At 36.0% G+C, this 20807-nt stretch overlaps 1 protein-coding gene across 11 annotated transcripts in view; it reads left to right on the forward strand.

The window, feature by feature from the left end:
• LOC127846427 (GATOR complex protein WDR59-like) overlaps positions 1 to 20807 on the forward strand; it is a 69950-nt gene that overhangs the window by 26362 nt on the left and 22781 nt on the right. For 6 of the 11 annotated variants that reach the window (XM_052377653.1, XM_052377655.1, XM_052377662.1 and 3 more), the window contains 6 exons: positions 192 to 367; positions 3163 to 3244; positions 4897 to 5009; positions 7521 to 7680; positions 13925 to 13979; positions 20437 to 20535. In XM_052377653.1, coding sequence (XP_052233613.1) covers positions 192 to 367; positions 3163 to 3244; positions 4897 to 5009; positions 7521 to 7680; positions 13925 to 13979; positions 20437 to 20535 — 685 coding nt within the window. Of the gene's footprint in view, positions 1 to 191; positions 368 to 3162; positions 3245 to 4896; positions 5010 to 7520; positions 7681 to 10590; positions 10646 to 13924; positions 13980 to 18627; positions 18676 to 20436; positions 20536 to 20807 lie in introns of those variants that run through there. The other 5 variants (XM_052377663.1, XM_052377652.1, XM_052377656.1 and 2 more) reach the window with 5 other exon arrangements.

Below are 20807 nucleotides of genomic sequence, written 5' to 3' on the forward strand. Positions count from 1 at the left end.
CTTGTAGAAAAGCAGGTACGTTTGTCAATGGACAATTAATAGCCATTTATTACTTGGCCCTTATTTTGCCCTTCATTGATTGCAATAAAAGCCAATGCATCAAATCAAGACATTAATTGATCCAGAATTTTCTATTAAAGGCCCCTTATCAATTCTCGGAATATTTGTGTCTATGTTGTTGTAATCTGCAGAGACAAAGAACAAAGTCAAGGACTTTCAAGGACATTCCTGAGGGTAAGCGAAGCATTGGTGACAAGGACCGAGTTGTGAAGGACAAGAAGAGAAAGGGAATGAGACTGGAGCCAGTACTCATCTACGACACCCACTATCTCCTGAACATCCACAGGGAGTTGGGGGAGAAATATAGGTGAAATGTTTGATAGACGAGTTAAAATAGTCCGTCTTAATGTCTGGATCCAAATGTGCCTTTGTTGTCCCCTACCGGTTTCACCGGTGGGGACTTATGATTTTCGCTCTGTGTGTCCGTCAGTCGGTCAGTCCGTCAGTCTGTCACACTTTTCTGGATCCTGCGATAACTTTGAAAGTTCTTCATATTTTTAGCTCACCTGAGCACAACGTGCTCAGAACATTTGTCCCATTGATACCTCGACTGAGTTCGAAACTGGGTCATGCTGGGTCAAAAACTAGGTCACTAGGTCAAAAAAAAGAAAAACCTTGTGAACACTGTAGAAGTCACATTTGATGCCCAATCTTCATGTAACTTTGTCAAAATGTTTGTCTAAATGATATGTTGGTTGATTTCAAAAATGGTTCCGGTCCGTTGAAAAACATGACAGCCAGGGGGCGGGGCAGTATTCCTTATATGGCTATAGGGAAACCTTGTTAACACTCTAGAAGTCACAATTTTCTCCCAATCATCATGAAACTTGGTCAAAACATTGGTGTCATTGATATCTCGGACGAGTTAGAAAATGGTCCAGATCGGTGAAAAAACATGGCCGCCAGGGGGCGGGGCAGTTTTCCTTATATGGCTTTAGTAAAACCTTGTTAACACTCTAGAGGCCACATTTATTTCCAATCTTCATGAAATTTGGTCAGTATAATATCTTGGATGAGTTCGAAAATGGTAACGTTTGCTTCAAAAACATGGCTGCCAAGGGGCTGGGCATTTTTCCTTATATGGCTATATATGCCTATTGTAAAACCTTGTGAACACTCTAGAGGCCTCATTTATTGTCCAATCTTCATGAAATATGGTCAGAATATTGGTCTCAATGATATCTTGTATGAGTTCGAAAATGGTTACGTTTGCTTGAAAAACATGGCTGCCAAGGGGCGGGGCATTTTTCCTTATATGGCTATATATGGCTATTAGTAAAATCTTGTTAACACTCTAGAGGCCACATTTATTGTCCGATCTTCATGAAACTTGGTCAGACAATTCATCCCAATAATATCTTGGACAAGTTAAAAAATGATGCCGGTAGGTTGAAAAACATGGCTGCCAGGGGGCGGGGCATTTTTCCTTATATGGCTATAGTAAAACCTTGTGAACACTCTAGAGGCCACATTTATTTTCCGATCTTCATGAAACTAGGTCAGAAGATTTGTCCCAATGATATCTTGGATGAGTTTGAAAATGGTTTTGGTTGGAAGAAAAACATGTTCGCCAAGGGGGCGTGGCATTTTTTAGCTCACCTGAGCACAACATGCTCATGGTGAGCTTTTGTGATCGCTTTTTGTCCGTCGTCCGTCGTGCTTCGTCAACATTTTGCCTTGTGAACACTCTAGAGGCCACATTTATTATCAGATCTTCATGAAACTTGGTCAGAACATTTGTCCGATTGATACCTCGACTGAGTTCGAAACTGGGTTATGCTGGGTCAAAAACTAGGTCACTAGACCAAAAAAAAGAAAAACCTTGTGAACACTGTAGAAGTCACATTTGATGCCCAATCTTCATGTTACTTTGTCAAAAGGTTTGTCTAAATTAAATGTTAGGTGAGTTCAAAAATGGTTTCCGTTTGTGAAAAACATGGCCGCAAGGGGGCGGGGCAATATTCCTTATATGGCTATAGAGAAACCTTGTGAACACTCTAGAAGTCACAATTTTAGCCAAATCATCATGAAACTTGTTCAAAACATTGGTTTTATTGATATCGCGAACGAGTTCCAAAATGGTTTAGATCGGTGAAAAAACATGGCCGCCAGGGGGCGAGGCAGTTTTCTCTCTATATATATAGTGAAAACATGTGATCACTCAAGAAGTCACATTTTTGGTCCAATCTTCATGAAATTTGGTGAGAACATGTGTTTTCTGGATATGACGGTTGAGTTCGAAAATGGTTCGGATCGGTAAAAAAACATGGCCACCGGGGGGGGGGGGGGTATTTTATTTATATTTTTATAGTACAAAAAGCTTGTGAACATTCTAGAAAACACATTTTTTGCCCTATCTTCATGAAATTCGGTCAGAAGATTTGTTTTCTGGATACGACAGTTGAGTTTAATAATGGTTTGGATCGATAAAAAAACATGGCCGAGGGGGGGTCTTTTTCCTTATATTTATATAGTAAAAAAGCTTGTGAACACTCAAGTTTCCTAATGTAATTTCTGGCAGTTTTGTCTGAGCTTTCCTTTGTGACATAGTCATCGACACGTCTAATCAATCTGGCTATTTGATATTTTAAGGACTTAACTTTCACATTTCTGTTGAATGAACAATGTACATAATAGTACTAGTGATGGCTAGGTCGAACTGAAAGTCTAATGTTGATATTGTTTTGATACTGAGTACTGTACATATAATTATCACTAAAATGCAGAGACAAGATTTCTGTTTAGTAAACATTATACATACGTTACAGCGCTTGATGGCTAGGTAGAGCTGAAATTCTTATGTTGTTTTATGTTTGAATACTTTATCTTGCATATTTCTGTTTAAAAAATCAATGTACATAAAACACTTGATGGCATCTTATGCATCAATTACAATGTACTAATTGCTGAACATAGATTTTTTGTGATATTTGAAAATTTGAAATTGAGAATAATAACTGTACATGAAAACTCACTAAGATATTCTAACTGGACATATACGTCTCTTCATTAATATTGTTTAAATCATTTGTAAACAACATCAATTAAAGATTATAAACCTTCCAGGAAACAGTTGGTTTCACTTTGTCTGCACTTTTTCAGTTTAAACCTCAACAATTTGACTGCCATGTGTGAACACAACAAAATAGAGGCCGCCTCAGTGGGCAGAAGAGACCTTGTCAGGGTAAGACAGTCCCAATATAAATTAGCCTCACTCTCGGAAAACGGGGCTTAATGCATGTCCGTAAAGTGTTGTCCCAGATTAGCTCGTCCTGTTCACACAGATGTCATAGGGTGTAAATACAGTAAGATAAACAGTACAAAAGATGTGAAAATTATGGACGACACATGAATAAAGCCTTTTCACAGAGCTCATATTAAATACTGTGCTATGTTTCTTGATTTCTTTTACTTCATTGACATGTTGAAATTTAGATGGAATTTGTGATGAATCTGTTGTAGTGGAAATTTTTTATTACAGTTTTATAAGTAAAACTATTCTGAAAAATTATTGTCTTTAATAGAGAAATTCACTAAGTTGACATGAGACATACCGTAATAACTCTATGAAAACTTAGATACGAAAAACATTCACAAAATATAGGTGTCCGAAAACTTACAGTTGAAAATTGAAATGTCTGAAAATAGCGCCAATTGTATCAACAACTATCGGTAATAGCACGCGCTTGTAAAATACCATGCCGTATAGAAGAAATTACAGTTATATAAGTTTGCTCTGCATTTTAAATAATTTTAATTGCTTAATTTATTTGACACAAAGTTACTACAAGGTTGTACTGTGACCAAATAGTTCAAAGATGAGCATGTGATGTACCGATACTCGCTAGTATGAACCTGTAATTAAAAAAAGCAGAATATGAATTCTTTGTTTGTTAATTTCCGATAGTTGTTCTCTAAAACCTTCCATTGTTAGTAAAACTTGCAATAGGGTGCATCACACTTTGAAGTGTTTAGTATTTGTCACAGTTATTTTACTGAGAAGGGGTAGTACCATTGCGGTAGATAATTGAACTGTTAATTGGCACTACCCCTGGTAATTGTCATAATGCTTATGCTATCGGGCGAAACCATTGTTTAATACCGGTTTGCAAGGTTATTTTACCCAATAACGCAAATGGAATGGTCCGTTGTCCTCAGGCATGCACCTGCTATGTTTTATGATGTTAATCTGGTTGTAAAACCCAATGATCGAAGTGTCATTTGATATCGAAAACAGGACCGTAAATTGGTAAAATAACGCTGTAAAATATACTGTCCGAAAACTTAAAGACATTGATTATGAATGAAAACTTGTGTGTCCGAAAATTAAGAGTCACAAAAAATAATTATTTTTGCTAAAAAAAGGGGTGTCCGAAAACATAGAGTAATTACGGTTGTATATTTGTACAAAAAAACAGAATTGCAGGCTATATAATTTACATTGCAGCAGCAATTTTTCTTAAGTTGTCATTTTGAAATTATGATCATTTGTTTACCTCAATGTTGGGCTATGGCTTGCAATCATCGGCTGATAATGTAAATGTCTCTACGATAAGATTAGATTGACAATGTTCATTTCTTTTCAGAGATCTAGGTCTGCACTCTTATGATGTGGTCATAATTATTTATTTCTTATTGACACAACAAAAGAAAAGGCCATGTTTCTGATGTTAGAATCTTTAATTTCTAAATATAAAGATTAAAAAAATTCACCATTATTGACATCAACTTATTTGATTACAAATGGTTTAAATACCATTCAAATTCGCCGACAATAAACCTTAATATCCATGAAGTGTATTTCCCATGACATGAGTGTCTTCCTGTGTGTTACAGTTGTGGTCGCTGATTCCTGTGATCCACAACCCGTCTCTGCATCCAGACTTGAATCCCGACGCCGGGACACCCTGGGCCCAGCGACCCCTAGGTCGGGGCATGGTCGAGTCACTGTATGTGGGGGTATATGTTGGGCATGGTTGAGTCATTGTATGTGGGGATATATGTAGGCATGGTAGAGTCACTGTATGACGGGGTATATGTAGGCATGGTCCAGTCACTATGTCGGGATATGTGTAGGCACCATTGTTTTCAAATTAAAAAACAAATCATAAGTCTTATTTTTTTAATGTGTTTTTAGCTCATCTATTTTTTGTAAAAAAAATATGAGCTATTGTCATCACAGCTTGGCGTCTGCGTTGGCGTCGGCGTCCGGTTAAGTTTTGCGTTTAGGTCCACTTTTCTCAGAAAGTATCAATGCTATTGCATTCAAACTTGGTACACTTACTTACTATCATGAGGGGACTGGGCAGGCAAAGTTAGATAACTCTGGCGTGCATTTTGACAGAATTATGTGCCCTTTTTATACTTAGAAAATTGGAAATTTTGGTTAAGTTTTGTGTTTAGGTCCATTTTATTCCTTAAGTATCAAAGCTATTGCTTTCATACTTGCAACACTTACTAACTATCATAAGGGGACTGTGCAGGCAAAGTTATGTAACTCTGACTGGCATTTTGACAGAATTATGTGCCCTTTTTATACTTAGAAAATTGAAAATTTGGTTAAGTTTTGTGTTTAGGTCCACTTTATTCCTAAAGTATCAAAGCTATTGCTTTCATACTTGCAACACTTATTAACTAGCGTAAGGGGACTGTGCAGGCAAAGTTATGTAACTCTGACTGGCATTTGGACGGAATTATGGGCCCTTTATACTTAGAAAATTGAAAATTTGGTTAAGTTTTGTGTTTTGGTCCCGTTTACCCCTAAAGTATCATAGATATTGCTTTCATACTTGCAACACTCGCAAACTGTCATAAGGGTACAGTAAAAGGACAAGATGCATAACTCTGGTTGTCATTTTTACGGAATTATGGCCCTTTTTTAACTTAGTAACTTTGAATATATGGTTAAATTTTGTGTTTCGATCCACTTTACTTCTAAAGTATTAAGGCTATTGCTTTAAACTTCAAATACTTTCATGCTATCATGAGGTTACTGTACCTGGCAAGATGAATTTTACCTTGACCTTTGAATGACCTTGACTCTCAAGGTCAAATTATTTAATTTTGCTAAAATTGCCATAACTTCTTTATTTATGATTAGATTTGATTGATACTTTGACAAAACTACTCTTACCTGACATACCACAATAGACTCCATCCAAACCATCCCCCGTGCCCACCCCCCCCTTCCCCCGAATCCCCCCCCCCACTTATTTTTTTTTTGAAATGGTTCAAAAACACAAATATTTATTTTTATGCCCCCCTTCGAAAAAGAGGGGGTATATTGCTTCGCTCATGTCGGTCGGTCTGTCTGTCGGTCTGTCGGTCTGTCCACCAGGTGGTTGTCAGACGATAACTCAAGAACGCTTGGGCCTAGGATCATGAAACTTCATAGGTACATTGATCATGACTTGCAGATGACCCCTATTGATTTTGAGGTCACTAGGTCAAAGGTCAAGGTCACGGTGACCAGAAATAGTAAAATGGTTTATGAATGATAACTCAAGAACGCATACGCCTAGGATCACGAAACTTCATGGGTAGATTGATCATGACTTGCAGATGACCCCTATTGATTTTGAGGTCACTAGGTCAAAGGTCAAGGTCACAGTGACCCGAAATAGTAAAATGGTTTCCGGGTGATAACTCAAGAACGCATACGCCTAGGATCATGAAACTTCATGGGTAGATTGATAATGACTTGCAGATGACCCCTATTGATTTTGAGGTCACTAGGTCAAAGGTCAAGGTCACGGTGACCCGAAATAGTAAAATGGTTTTTCGGATGATAACTCAAGAACGCATACGCCTAGGATCATGAAACTTCATAGGTAGATTGATCATGACTTGCAGATGACCCCTATCAATTTTGAGGTCACAAGGTCAAAGGTCAAGGTAACGGTGACCCGAAATAGTAAAATGATTTTCGGATGATAACTCAAGAACGCTTTTGCCTAGGATCATGACACTTCATAGGTACATTGATCGTGACTCGCAGATGACCCCTATCGATTTTCAGGTCACTAGGTCAAAGGTCAAGGTCACAGTGACAAAAATCGTATTCACACAATGGCTGCAACTACAATGGACAGCCCATATGGGGGGCATGCATGTTTTACAAACAGCCCTTGTTATTATTTTATTTTTGAAATACCGTCCAACCATCGCACCCAAGAATCCCCTCCCACCCACCCCTCCCCGAAAATTTGTTGTTTTTTTTTGCATTTTTTTTCGCATTTTTGGAAGATAATGTAATAAATGTCCACACACCCCCCCCCACACACTATACACCCCTCTTCAGTCCACCCCTTCCTCCTTTGTGATTGAAATTGAGAGTCCCTTCACCTTTAAAAAGAAAATAGATGAGCCGTCTGCCCCGCAAGGTGGTGCTCTTGTTTAGACTTTGTGATATGTCTATTTAATGTATTTTGCATCATCCAAGTGGGTTATTCTCCCTGCAGGATGAACCACTACAAGTCAATTGGGGACATACAAACCCTGGCCATGCTGTGCTGCGTGTTCTGGGATAGAAATTACTTCCAGTCTCTAAGCTCTCTCAACAGCAACGCAATTAAAAAGTCAGCATCAAAAGTGTCGCTGGAATTTGAGCCTGTAAATTTTGTAAGTATGAATTTGTTGTTTAGGGGTCTTGTCGGTTGAAGGTCAAGTTGTTTAAAAAAGACAAATATGTCATATGCTCAATAACAACTGTTTTGGTAGAGAGATTTCTCTGCAATTACATGCATAGTTTGCTTTTATGCAGACGTAGCATTGGAGTGTATTTGGGGCAAGTAGGGTTAAGTTCAAGGTCACTGTTACTGAAAAAAACACAACATTATCTGCTCAATAAATTAAGTTTATATGGAGATATTTAACTGAAATTGTGTGTGTAGTTGTGTGTGTATGGAACCATACGTGTATATCAATTTTGCAATTTCAACAAGAACCAGCATTGTCGAGAGCAAGGTTACTGTATCTTGAAATTGACAAACTGCTTATCGTATAATGTTATTCTTAAGGTATTCAACTGGAAATTAGCTGTGCCATGGAAAAAGCAGACTTAATGCATGTGCATAAAGAATCGTCCCAGATTAGCCTATGCAGTCCACACAGGCTATTCGAGGATTACACTTCACTCTTTTAAGACATTTTTTGTGGAAAGGAAAGCACTTCTAACGGAATATACTGTCATGGAAAACTGTCGTCCCTGAATAGCCTGTGTGGATTGCAGAGGCTACCTCGGACGACGCTCTAAGCACATGCTTTAACCCTTTCAGTGCGGGAACCGAAATTTGAAGGTCTTTGCAAACAGTTTGGATCCAGATGAGACGCCACAGAATGTGGCGTCTCATCAGAATCCAAACTGTTTGCTATTCTGATAATATTCTTTGGAAAAAAAACGAAGAAAATGCTAATTTTAGAAATTCAGCAGACGACATTTTAGCAGACGACAAATTTCCCAGCATGCAAAGGGTTAAGCCCGTTTTTCCCAGAGTGCTGCTCAATTTAAAGATGACAAATTTCAACTTTGTTTTAGCTAATATATCTTCCGTGAACAATTTGTATTGAAGTTTTAATAATTTCAGATCGATCCAATTCAGCTGGATGCAAGTTTTTGCATACATTTTTAGTTTCATTGCATCATATTTAATTTTGTATATTCATCTGTTAAAATCATTTCACTGATGTTTTTTCGATTTATACTGATGAATTATTGATACTTTAGCTTGCAAATAGTGTATATTAGCCTCTCTGCTAAAATTTGAGTCATTTTTGCTATTGAAAGTGTTCTTAGGACATTCTGTATGCGGTCCATCATACAACCATTTGATATAATACATCTGTCTGTCTTTACATAAGTCTGTCCTGTTAGGCAGGGTTCAATGTTTTCCCACTATCTAAAATGGAGATTACTACCAAAACCATTCACTGCTTAAATATTAATATTTTTCCCAGGTTATACCACCCCCATAACTCTGTTATTTTTCTTGACAGACTTATGTCACTGACAATTTTTGGGTTAGTTGTTCATGTTTTTTTATAATATTTCCCTGATCAGTCACTTATTTGTGTTTCAAGTTTACATTTTCAATACCCTTTTATTGAGACCAAAGATTCATTTTGGTGTTCATTCACTAAATAAGGAAACAATAGGATGCAATGAAGCCTTTGTAAATCTCTGAAATGGTGGTAGCAGTCTGTAGTACAAAAAATACAGCAAAGTGGTTTCCACCTATACATTTAGCCTATTTATACATCCAGTTTCATAATGAAAAGAAAGTTAAAGATTAATACTTTTTCCTGATTAAATTTCATGTTTGTAGTACATTTCCCTCTCATCAGAAATTATTTCTTTACTGCAATATCATCAAAAATGCTTCCCATTGCATTTTTTATCTGCTGCTTTCCACTTTTTCAGTTTCATTTTAAAGTCACCTTATTGCCTTGCTTTATTGCTATACTTCCTTATTGTTGTTCGTAATATCTGGTGAAACTTCTGATGACACATGCTTTCCACATGATGACATTATATGACTGATTTTCAAAGGTTTATCAATATTTTTCTAACTGACCTTTTTATGCTAAAGGTTTTTATCAAATTTTACAAGGTGTGCCCAAGAGACATAAGTTATTAAGAGGGTGGAATATGTTTTATAGAATTTAGTGTGATATATGCTTAATGGTAAATACGTTGTCAAAACATCAGTTTACTGTGGAATCACCGTGTTCGTGGGGTAAAAATTTCTTGACATTTCAAATGCCCAAATATTGGCACAGTGTTACATCTGTGAGACATTGTGGGAGTAGGCTCTTGATTTGTGCAGGTCAAGGCCTAAAATGGGTAGCCTGACTAGAGGTAAATACCCCTTTTTGATCACATCTTATCCTGTCAAACTATCACCTTAAATTTCTTTAAGATGTCTTCAAATTACACCCAAATTAGGTGCTTGAATTATTTACTAAATATTTCTGAACTTGAAAAAACACTTCTGGCTGTTCTCTGTGGTACAGAGTAATTAAAAAACACCCACACTTTCATGTGATAAAACATTATACCATTATACATGTCACCATTTTTTTCAAGGGCGTTTTATGTAAATTCGCTCATCATGACAAACACATCCAATGCAAAAGAGTGTGTGTGTAAATTATTTGAAAAGATATATGTGATTAATCATTTCCAATTTTGATAAATTTTTACACAAACACATTTGAAATAATGGACATGGTCTGTTTTATTTAAAATTTAAGTTAAATATTTTTAGATACAGAATTTGTATGGTATATGTTTACAAAATGATAAAAAAAAAGATTAACGCTAAAGTTACTATTAATTCTTTTTTTGGATGGACTAACGTTTACACTGGTGAAAACCTTAAAATCAAAATCGATAAATATTTCCCGATGGTCACCAGCTATGGCGTTAGTGGGATGTCTGACTTGAGGAAAAATGGTGTATTGTTTAGAGAGAAAAAAAAAAGTTGATCCTAGTTTGTTGTTTGCTTGCCAACCACTCCTCCTTGTTTGTAGAACTCAGACACAATGTTTGGAAGTAGCACAGATAGTGGCTGGAACTTCCTGCCCAGTAAGTCTTCTTTGTCTCCATGGCAACCTGAAGTTCATGACCTCTTGGCACCAGCATTGCCATGGCCAAGCTCTCCAGCAATTTTCCTGCCCTCATTTGATATGGAAACCTTGTACAGTGTTTAATCCCTTCATTCCTCACAAACAAAAAATGTTTACAAATGTTTGTAATGAATAAAATTTCCATGATATTTGGCTTCCTGCATTTTGGCTTTCAGTGTTGCATTTGTATATTAAATTGTTGATAAAGATGTTCTCTATTTTCCTGTTTAATTAATGTTTGTGTACAAGGTTTTCACACATCACATGTATAACTTCTTTTATAATTTGGCAACTGGACTTGTCACTGCATGTCGACAGAACTTTGATGAAAAAACTTGCTTGCTAATATCACCAACATTATCAACAACAATTTTAATCAAGTATTGCTTGATTTTTAGATAATTTAAACTACTTTTTACTTAGTTTAATCTCATAAAATAATATATTATATAACATAATTATGGTTTTTAAAAATGATTGATTTGTGCTGAGACAATTTTCATAGTTATCTCACTTAAGTTTTGCACCTCCCCGCCCTCAACACCTGGTTTGCCAAGGTTTTGTTCATGTCACTTAAACAATCTCAAAAACATCTGCAGATTTATCTAAAAAATCGGAAATTTATCCATTATATGCCCCCACCATGTTAATTGCAGATTGGCATATGTACTTGTTCTCATGTCTTTGTATGTTTGTATGGGACATTTCCTGTTGGGCTCCTAACGTTGTTGTTCATGATGGGATTTCAAATCAAATTTGTGAAAATGATCATCATATCAAGACAATGTGTCACTTGCAAAACAAAATGACTCAGGTCAAGGTCACAGTGGACAGTAGGAGTTTTGCTCATTCCCTTTTTGTATACGGTTATAACTGTACCATTTCATTATGGGGTTCATTATTCATTGGCACAAATGAACGTCATATCATTTCATCATTTCAAAACAACATGTTGTATGCACCAACTAGTGGTGCTTGCTTAAAGGTCAATGTCACATGTATGTGTGTGGTAACAGTTAAAAACTATTGTACTGTATGAACTCTTCACATTATGTGTGGTCAACAACACTGTTTTCTGTGTCCATTTAGCCGAGGCATCTGTGCTCTGTCTACACATTTCTGTGTCCATTTAGCCGAGGCATCTGTGCTCTGTCTACACATTTCTGTGTCCATTTAGCCGAGGCATCTGTGCTCTGTCTACACATTTCTGTGTCCATTTAGCCGAGGCATCTGTGCTCTGTCTACACATTTCTGTGTCCATTTAGCCGAGGCATCTGTGCTAGTCTGTCTACACATTTCTATTTGTTGATACTTAGTAATCAAAATAGTAATTATCAAAAATATGAAATAGCAAAAATTGCTTGAAACTATTAACCGTTACAATGGCACTTATTTTGGTTGAATACAATATACATTCTAAAATATAAAATAATGTCTGTATTTATCATGAAATATTAGCAAGCATGTTGAAAGCGAACACTTTGTTCTTTTATTTGTTTCTTTCATATTTTTGTTCTTTCATTCATCTTTTCATGAATTTCCATTTGTTGCTCAATATTGCATGTATTTTTGAAAGGTTTTTCTCTTTAAATTTCTTGAGGAGTTTGGGTAGTTTGTGAAAAGTGTATCCCTTTGCATAGTGGTTAGAGGTCTTTTAATCAGCAAATGTATGTGAACTAGTGTCATTAACCTTTTAATTGGTTTTAAAATATGATATGCATATTGTTAGAAATAAAAAAGTATACAATCAATATCAACAAATATAAAACAAACAAACTTTTAAAATGCAAATAACGATTTCTTTACTTAATAGAATTTATTATTATGAGCTATTGTTTAAATGTAGATTGTTCTGTAAATTGTATCATTAAAAGTACATTTTGTAATTGATCTTTATATTCAGGTTAAAGTAAAATGTTAATATAGAAAATATGTTGATAATCATTAAAGTCATTCAAGTGCCATCATCATATTGTGCTTGCTGCCTTTTCGTTGGTGGATGTTGTACTAGTAGATGTCATTGTTGTTGTCTCTTCTACCAAGCTGGGCCCGTATTCACCAACATTTTCTTAGACTTAAGTCTTAACTCTTTCAGTGCTGGAACTGAATTTTGAAGGCCTTTGCAAACAGTTTGGATCCAGATGAGACGCCACAGTATGTGGCGTCTCATCAGGATCCAAACTGTTTGCTATTCTGATAGTATTCTTTGAAAAAAATCTAAGAAAATGCTAATTTTATAAGTTCAGCAGACAAAATTTTAGCAGACGACAAATTTCCCAGTATGCAAAGGGTTAATATGAAGAATATTCTTAAAACTGTAATGGTCTAAAATTACGTTAAAGACACGTCTAGAATTGCAGTTGACACCTATAATTACATCATTTTTGTGAAGAACAATATGTTAATGATATATAAGCACCATTTTAGCCTGTATTTCTGCAACCTCTGAGGTATATTTACATCCTTTGGTTAGTACGGGCCAATGTTATTTTCCTTGTGTAAAATTATTATGTTAGTTCACAATGTTAGTTCACAGTGAACCTTGTGCATGCCTCTTTCATATGCTTGACAACTGACTTTGTCTATTGATCTTTGTTTCATATTTGCAGATATTAATAATGAGGGAATTAATTTCATCATTTTTTACTAACAATCAGATGTTTGATGGCGTTAATACGAGAGAAAAATCTAAGAGGCATTTTTTTTTCATGTGGTTGTATATTTAGGACAAAATGACATCAACATTAATCTCAAATTTTTTAAGATTTTTTTTTTTTAATTTGTACTAGACTATATAGAAAATTCATATTATTAAATGAATATTTTGTATTTGTTTGGTAGTCAAGAAGAGTTTAAGGGATACTTTTCAAACAAATGGACAAAATCTTTACACACACAAACTATTTACATATTCTTTCACTTTATATCCTGCATGCCCCACATGTATATCTGTATATTCTATCAACCATGTACTTTGTGTGTGCTTCTACAGATTTTCTTCACAAATCTCTGTAGAACATGTAATAAAAACTCTTTCTAACAATATTATTTTGCAACTAATAACTACTTGTATGTTTCCTTTCAGACAAATCTTTTTCAGATTTGAAAAGCTTTGCAGGAGATGGCGATATTTGTGAAGAGAGATAATTTAATACAAAATATGAAATATTGGTCTAGTGTAACCCATAATGTAACACCAATGTATGTGTTTATTGTTTGGTACTTTGTCTTTCTTCAGTATAACCCCTATCACACAGTATCGTCCATGTCTGGGTTACTCAGGAGCTTCAACAGTAAGTTGTCTGTGTGCTGTCTCCCCTGTTAGCTCTCTATTGTAAATGTGTTGACATTAGAATATTCAATTAAGAGACCTCTGTGATTTGTGGATTTCTGTTGTTTTTATGCCCCCCTTCGAGGAAGAGGCGGTATATTGTTTTGCACATGTCGGTCCGTCCGTATGTCCGTCCGTCCACCAGATGGTTTCCGGATGATAACTCAAGAACGCTTAGGCCTATGATCATGAAACTTCAAAGGTACATTGATCATGACTCGCAGATGACCCCTATTGATTTTCAGGACACAAGGTCAAAGGTCAAGGTCACGGTGACCCGAAATAGTAAAATGGTTTCCGGATGATAACTCAAGAACGCTTATGCCTACGATCATGAAACTTCATAGGTACATCGATCATGACTTGCAGATGACCCCTATTGATTTTCAGATCACTAGGTCAAAGGTCAAGGTCACAGTGACCTCGAAATAGTAAAATGGTTTCCGGATGATAACTCAAGAACGCTTATGCCTAGGATCATGAAACTTCATAGGTAAATTGATCATGACTCGCAGATGACCCCTATTGATTTTCAGGTCACTAGGTCAAAGGTCAAGGTCACGGTGACCCGAAATAGTAAAATGGTTTCTGGATGATAACTCAAGAACACTTATGCCTAGGATCATAAAACTTCATAGGTACATTGATCATGACTCGCAGATGACACCTATTGATTTTCAGGTCACTAGATCAAAGGTCAAGGTCACGTTGACTTGACACAGTAAAATGGTTTCCGGATGATAACTCAAGAAAGCTTACGCCTAGGATCATGAAACTTCGTAGGTAAATTGATCATGACTTGCAGATGACCCCTATCGATTTTCAGGTTACTAGGTCAAAGGTCAAGGTCACAGTGCCAAAAAACGTATTCACACAATGGCTGCCACTACAACTGACAGCCCATATGGGGGGCAGGCATGTTTTACAAACAGCCCTTGTTTTATTCTAGAGTCAATTACAATACCTTCAAGCGACCTTTTGGTATATAAATTGTTGTACAAATAATAAAACATTGAACAACACAGATTGTCAGTGCATAATGTCTTTTGTTATTTATCTATGCCAAACCCATCTTATGAATATTAAGTTTGTGCCAACTTTTCTATTTCTATTATACCAACAGATGGTCATTTCTGTTATAGATTGATTTCCTTTCTTTTCGTCAAAATATTTGTATAATCAGTAATAATTTATGTAAACAGTGTAATATTTTAAGTTCTGTAATACATGTGTGTTATCCTCAATTAATTATAGTAATAATTGATAAAAGATGATTGTGATAGATAACTCTTAACATATAACAAATTTTCTTATATACCCCAGAGACTGCAAACATTTATAAAGGGGCAAAAATATCAAATTGGTTTTTAGGTGTTGAGGGAGCTAGATTTCACAGGGCTCGGCTTGCAAGTTGTTCTGCCTGAATTGCTCTTGTTGAAAATGTAAAAATGTAAGAATCAGTTATGATCTGTCTCAGCATTCTTGTTTCAGAAACTGTTGATATGGTACCTGGCTTACAATTTAGAAATTGTGGTCCTTTCACAGAGTACAAGAGAATTTTAATGATTTCTTTCTCTGACAGAGTTCCTTAATATACCCCCATTACTGGTAATGGGGGCTATATAGGAGTCATTTTGTCAGTCTGTCGGTCTGTCTGTTCCGAAAATTTAATCCGATCTTTACCAAACTTGGTCAGAAGATGTATCTAGATAATGTGTAGGTCAGGTTTTAATATGGGTCATGCCGTGTCAAAAACTAGGTCACAGGGTCACTTAATGTGTTTTAAACAGAAAGTTTGTCCGGACCATAATGATGTCATTTATAGTTAGATTTTAAAATGACTTGGTACATTTGTTCACCATCATGGGACGATGTGTCTCGTGAAAGAAGTACATCAATATCTCAAAGGTCAAGGTCACACTTTGAGTTCAAAGGTAAAATGCTTGTCCGGGCCATAACTTTGTCGTTTATTGTGAGATTTTTAAATCATTTGGCACATTTGTTCACCATTATTGGACGGTGTGTTGCGCGAAAGAATTACGTTGATATCTCCAAGGTCAAGTTCACACTTTGAGTTCAAAGGTAAAAAATGGCCATAAATTAGCTTGTCTGGGCCATAACTATGTTGTTCATTGTGAGATTTTAAAATCATTTGGCACATTTGTTCACCAACATTGGACGGTGTGTTGTGCAAAAGAATTACGTCAATATCTCAAAGGTCAAGGTCACACTTTGAGTTCAAAGGTCAAAAATGGCCATAAATGAGCTTGTCCTGGCCATAACTATGTCGTTCATTGTGAGATTTTAAAATCATTTGGCACATTTGTTCACCATTATTGGACGGTGTGTAGCGCAAAAGAATTATGTCGATATCTCCAAGGTAAAGGTCACACTTTGAGTTCAAAGGTCAAAAATGGCCATAAATGAGCTTGTCTGGGCCATAACTATGTCGTTCATTGTGAGATTTTAAAATCATTTGGCACATTTGTTCACCATTATTGGACGGTGTGTCGCGCAAAAGAATTATGTCGATATCTCCAAGGTAAAGGTCACACTTTGAGTTCAAAGGTCAAAAATGGCCATAAATGAGCTTGTCCGGGCCATAACTATGTCATTCATTGTAAGATTTTAAAATCATTTGGCACATTTGTTCACCATAATTAATCGGTGTGTCGTGCGTAAGAATTACTCTGATATCTCCAAGGTCAAGGTCATACTTTGAGTTCAAAGGTAAAAAATGGCCATACATGAGCTTGTCCGAGCAATAACTATGTCGTTCATTGTGAGATTTTAATATAATTTTGGCACATTTGTTCACCATCATAGGACGGTGTGTCGCACGAAAGAATTATGTTGATAGCTCCAAGGTCAAGGTCACACTGAGTTCAAAGGTAAAAAAAGGCCATAAATGAGCTTGTCCAGGCCATAACTATATCGTTCATTGTGAGATTTTTAAATCATTAGGCACATTTGTTCACCATCATTGGACGGTGTGTCGCGTAAAAGAATTACGTCGATATCTCTTAAGGTCAAGGTCACACTGAGTTCAAAGGTAAAAAATGGCCATAAATGAGCTTGTCCGGGCCATAACTATGTCGTTGATTGTGAGATTTTAAATCATTCGTTCACCATCATTGGACGGTGTGTCACACGAAAGAATTATGTCAATATCTCCAAGGTCAAGGTCACACTTTGAGTTCAAAGATCAAAAATGGCCATAAAAAATCTTGCCCGGGCCATAACTATGTCATTCATTGTGAGATTTTGAAATGACTCTGTACATTTATTTTGTTCACAGTCATTGGATAGCGTTTTATGAAAAAGAATTCAAGAGTTCGAAGGTAAAAATGGCCATAAATGATAATAGCATAATAAGTCTTCAAAAATCGCCATAAATTAGCTTCTCTTGTTTTGTGAAGACAGAATGCAAAATAGTCTGTGTCAATGCAGCATGTGGGGGTATACGTCATGTCTGTGTCAAAGCTCTAGTTAAAGGACAGGCTTGTGACACATTGAAGCTACAAGCAATATCTATAACCAAAATTCATAATGGTTGCTGCATGCTTCAGAACTCTATTTCCTTTAGTTAAAACATATGTATTTTTATAATGAGAGTTTTAGGCTTTGTCTTGATTAGATTCAGTACTTAAGAAATAAAGGAGGGGGGGGGGGTAGAAATCAAACATGTGTCATGTGGTTGGGGCATCTTTGTTAAGGACACATCTTCAGTTGTATTTATCTTGTGTATAATTTTTATGCGCCACTTAAAGGGGGAGGGGCGTATAGATTTATATATATGTACTGTAATTGCTCTTAGTTTTCGGTATCATCAAATATACCCTCAGAGGCGCGGGTTGGATATAGATTCGGTCCTTTCATGCGCCCCATTTGTTTGTGTAGCTCGATACTGGATAGGTTTTTGTTCTATTTTTCTAGAGGTATAAAAAATATTAACAATCTGTAAACTTGCGCACCTCAATATTTTGGTTAAGATTCTCCGACAGTTGAGTTTTCAGAATTGCGTAATGTGATGGAATCCGTATCCTACGGACACATTTCTGCTTGTTTGTGTATTCCATACAGATTGTGTTATCTGTGATTTGTTTTTCACTTCATATTACGATTGTACCTTCACAATGTCTATGAATTTAATAAGAATGTAATTTATATCTCAGTTGATTGTGTGCTTTTGTTTTTGCCTTCGTTTTTTTTTCGGTATAAAACAAAACTGTGAATGTGAAGCCCCCCCAAAAAAGCATAGATTGTTTTCTGTGGCATTGACAATGATTTTGCGTAGAGCTGGGGACCGTTTCAATAAACATTGCAGTTCACATTTACGCTACAATACATTTTTCGAAGATACATAATTGCTAAAGTCCATATCATATGATTATGAATTTTCAGTACTGAGTTAATTACATTGGCATCTCAAGCGCCGTATATATTTGACGAGCATGGCGAGCTAGTTCGTCTACTTATAAAGATTACAAAATTTTCTTGTAAGTTAAAATTGTTGTACGATCGTTTATGAAACGGCCCCCAGGTGTGCTTTTCATTCACTGACTGCATGTTGGCACATTTGATGTTATTATGTTGTTCCTTCCCTGTAGAAAACCTTCAACAGCCTGTATACCAGAGCCAGGTTGACGAAAACGCAGGTAACACTGTGGGTTTTCTGTATTCCATGGAAGCTACATGAATATAGTCATTATTGTATACCTATGACTTTTTAGGGATTCTTTTGGAGGCCATGCTGGAGTGGGAACGGTATGGGGCAATAAACATAAGTGAAGGTGCCATTACTTAATATTTTAGCTGAAAGTTGTACATCCATAGTTTGCAGCAGTTGTACATCATGTACCATTCCTAGAAGTTATGGTTTTAGAAATTGTGGAGCATTATGCATATAGTGTCAGGAATTAAGTTTGATTGTTCTTTGATATTGTCCCCTACCGGTTTCACCGGAGGGGACTTCAGGTTTGCGCTCTGTGTGTCCGTCAGTCAGTCAGTCCGTCAATCCGTGAGTCTGTGAGTCTGTCACACTTTTCTGGATCCTGCGATAACTTTAAAAGTTCTTAGTACTTTTTTATGAAACTTGAAACATGGATAGATGGCAATATGGACATTATGCACGTCATTTCATTGTGTTCCTACGTCAAAAATTCTGGTTGCATATATATATATATATATATATATATATATATATATATATAAATAAAATAAATATTTCTGACAATGGTGGAGCCGGTAGGGAACATATATTGCTTGGCAATAGTCTTGTTTAAACAATTGTCATGCTCTGATCATCAAGTTGTACCACTAAGTTTCAAATAAAATCACCCAAATAAAAGCTTGATAGGTTGGCAAAACCTTTTGTACGCTACACAAGTTATTTTACACTTGCAAATATAAGGCTGGAAGTCCATTGACAAAACATGTCCAAATTTCTGCAGTATTCTTGCTTTATAATCAAAATCTAACTTAGCTAATATGATTAATTGTAGTAAACTTGTTTGATACTGCAACCTGAATAACCAAAAATGATTAGGGTCCACATGCCTTACTATGAAAACATTTATGCTTTTGTTGTAAGAATTAAAACTTTGTATGGGTAGAGTGTTTAGGTTTCAGTGTTGTCTTATGGTTGAATATCTTCTACTTTTGTTATGGTCAAAATAATATGTAATACAAATCATGGAAGTTTCTGAGGTAATGTTAAAGAAGAAAACAATTTTTTATGCAACAAGTGCAATTCAGTTTGATGTAAACACAGCTTTTTGTGGAAATTGCGCATCAAACGCTTGGTGTCCAGACAGCTTTTAAAATTTTAATGCCTAAGATATTATTATTTTGATTGAGCATAGAAGGTACCAGAAAGTTGTAGAAGATTTGCATTCGGACAGAATGGTCTCGGGTTGTTGCAGAAAGACCTAGAAACATCCAGTATTTTCCAAATGTGTTTTGATTATGGTAGAAATTCATATCAGATCAATCTCAAGCCAATATAAACAGTTTGCTGGGTCCATTCCCTTCAGACTGTGGCATTTTATGTTGCATGGTAATTAAAAAGTGTAAATGTCAGGGCCATGCAACTTTTTTAACAAACTTTTTTGACATTTTTTTTATTTAACCTTGGTATTTCAGTGAAGTTTAGATATTGGTTGTTTGATAGTTGTGTGTAAACATGAGTTTGTGCGAATAACATGCAATTATATGTTGTGGGCAGTTTGTTGTGTACCCAACAGTTGGTAATTGTTAAATATTCCAGTTTCTCTAACTCAAATTCCTCTATCCGCTTCTAACAGTTATGAATCCACTCTGACTAAAATCATCATTCTTCAATTCCCATGCATCAAGCATTTAAAAAATGATGAATTAAAAACACTTTTCATTAATTGCATGAATGTATCTTCTTTCAGTGTCTGACAATGCCCTGTCACCCTCATCACAATTAACAACCATTTCATCCCCCATGGCAACCATTGCCATGGCACCCAATTCCAGCACTCCATCGAGAGGTAAATCCTACCTAGCAACAATGTACCCACACCCAGTATTCTGTATACAATAACTTCCCAGGATCTGTATTCACTCACCATTTCAATACTAATGAAGAACAAATTAATTAACTGAAGTTTAAATTCTTTAATTGAGCATTGTTTTAGGATAGGCAGACTGGTCTCGAGATATAAAGGCGGCATGTTCGCATAAAGTGGGTTATAAAATAATCTTTACCAGATTTTTCATGCAGACTTACAGCAGATGTAAAATATACCATGATTTTACACTT

Source organism: Dreissena polymorpha, chromosome 9 (genome assembly GCF_020536995.1).
Source record: "Dreissena polymorpha isolate Duluth1 chromosome 9, UMN_Dpol_1.0, whole genome shotgun sequence".
Taxonomy (NCBI): domain Eukaryota; kingdom Metazoa; phylum Mollusca; class Bivalvia; order Myida; family Dreissenidae; genus Dreissena; species Dreissena polymorpha.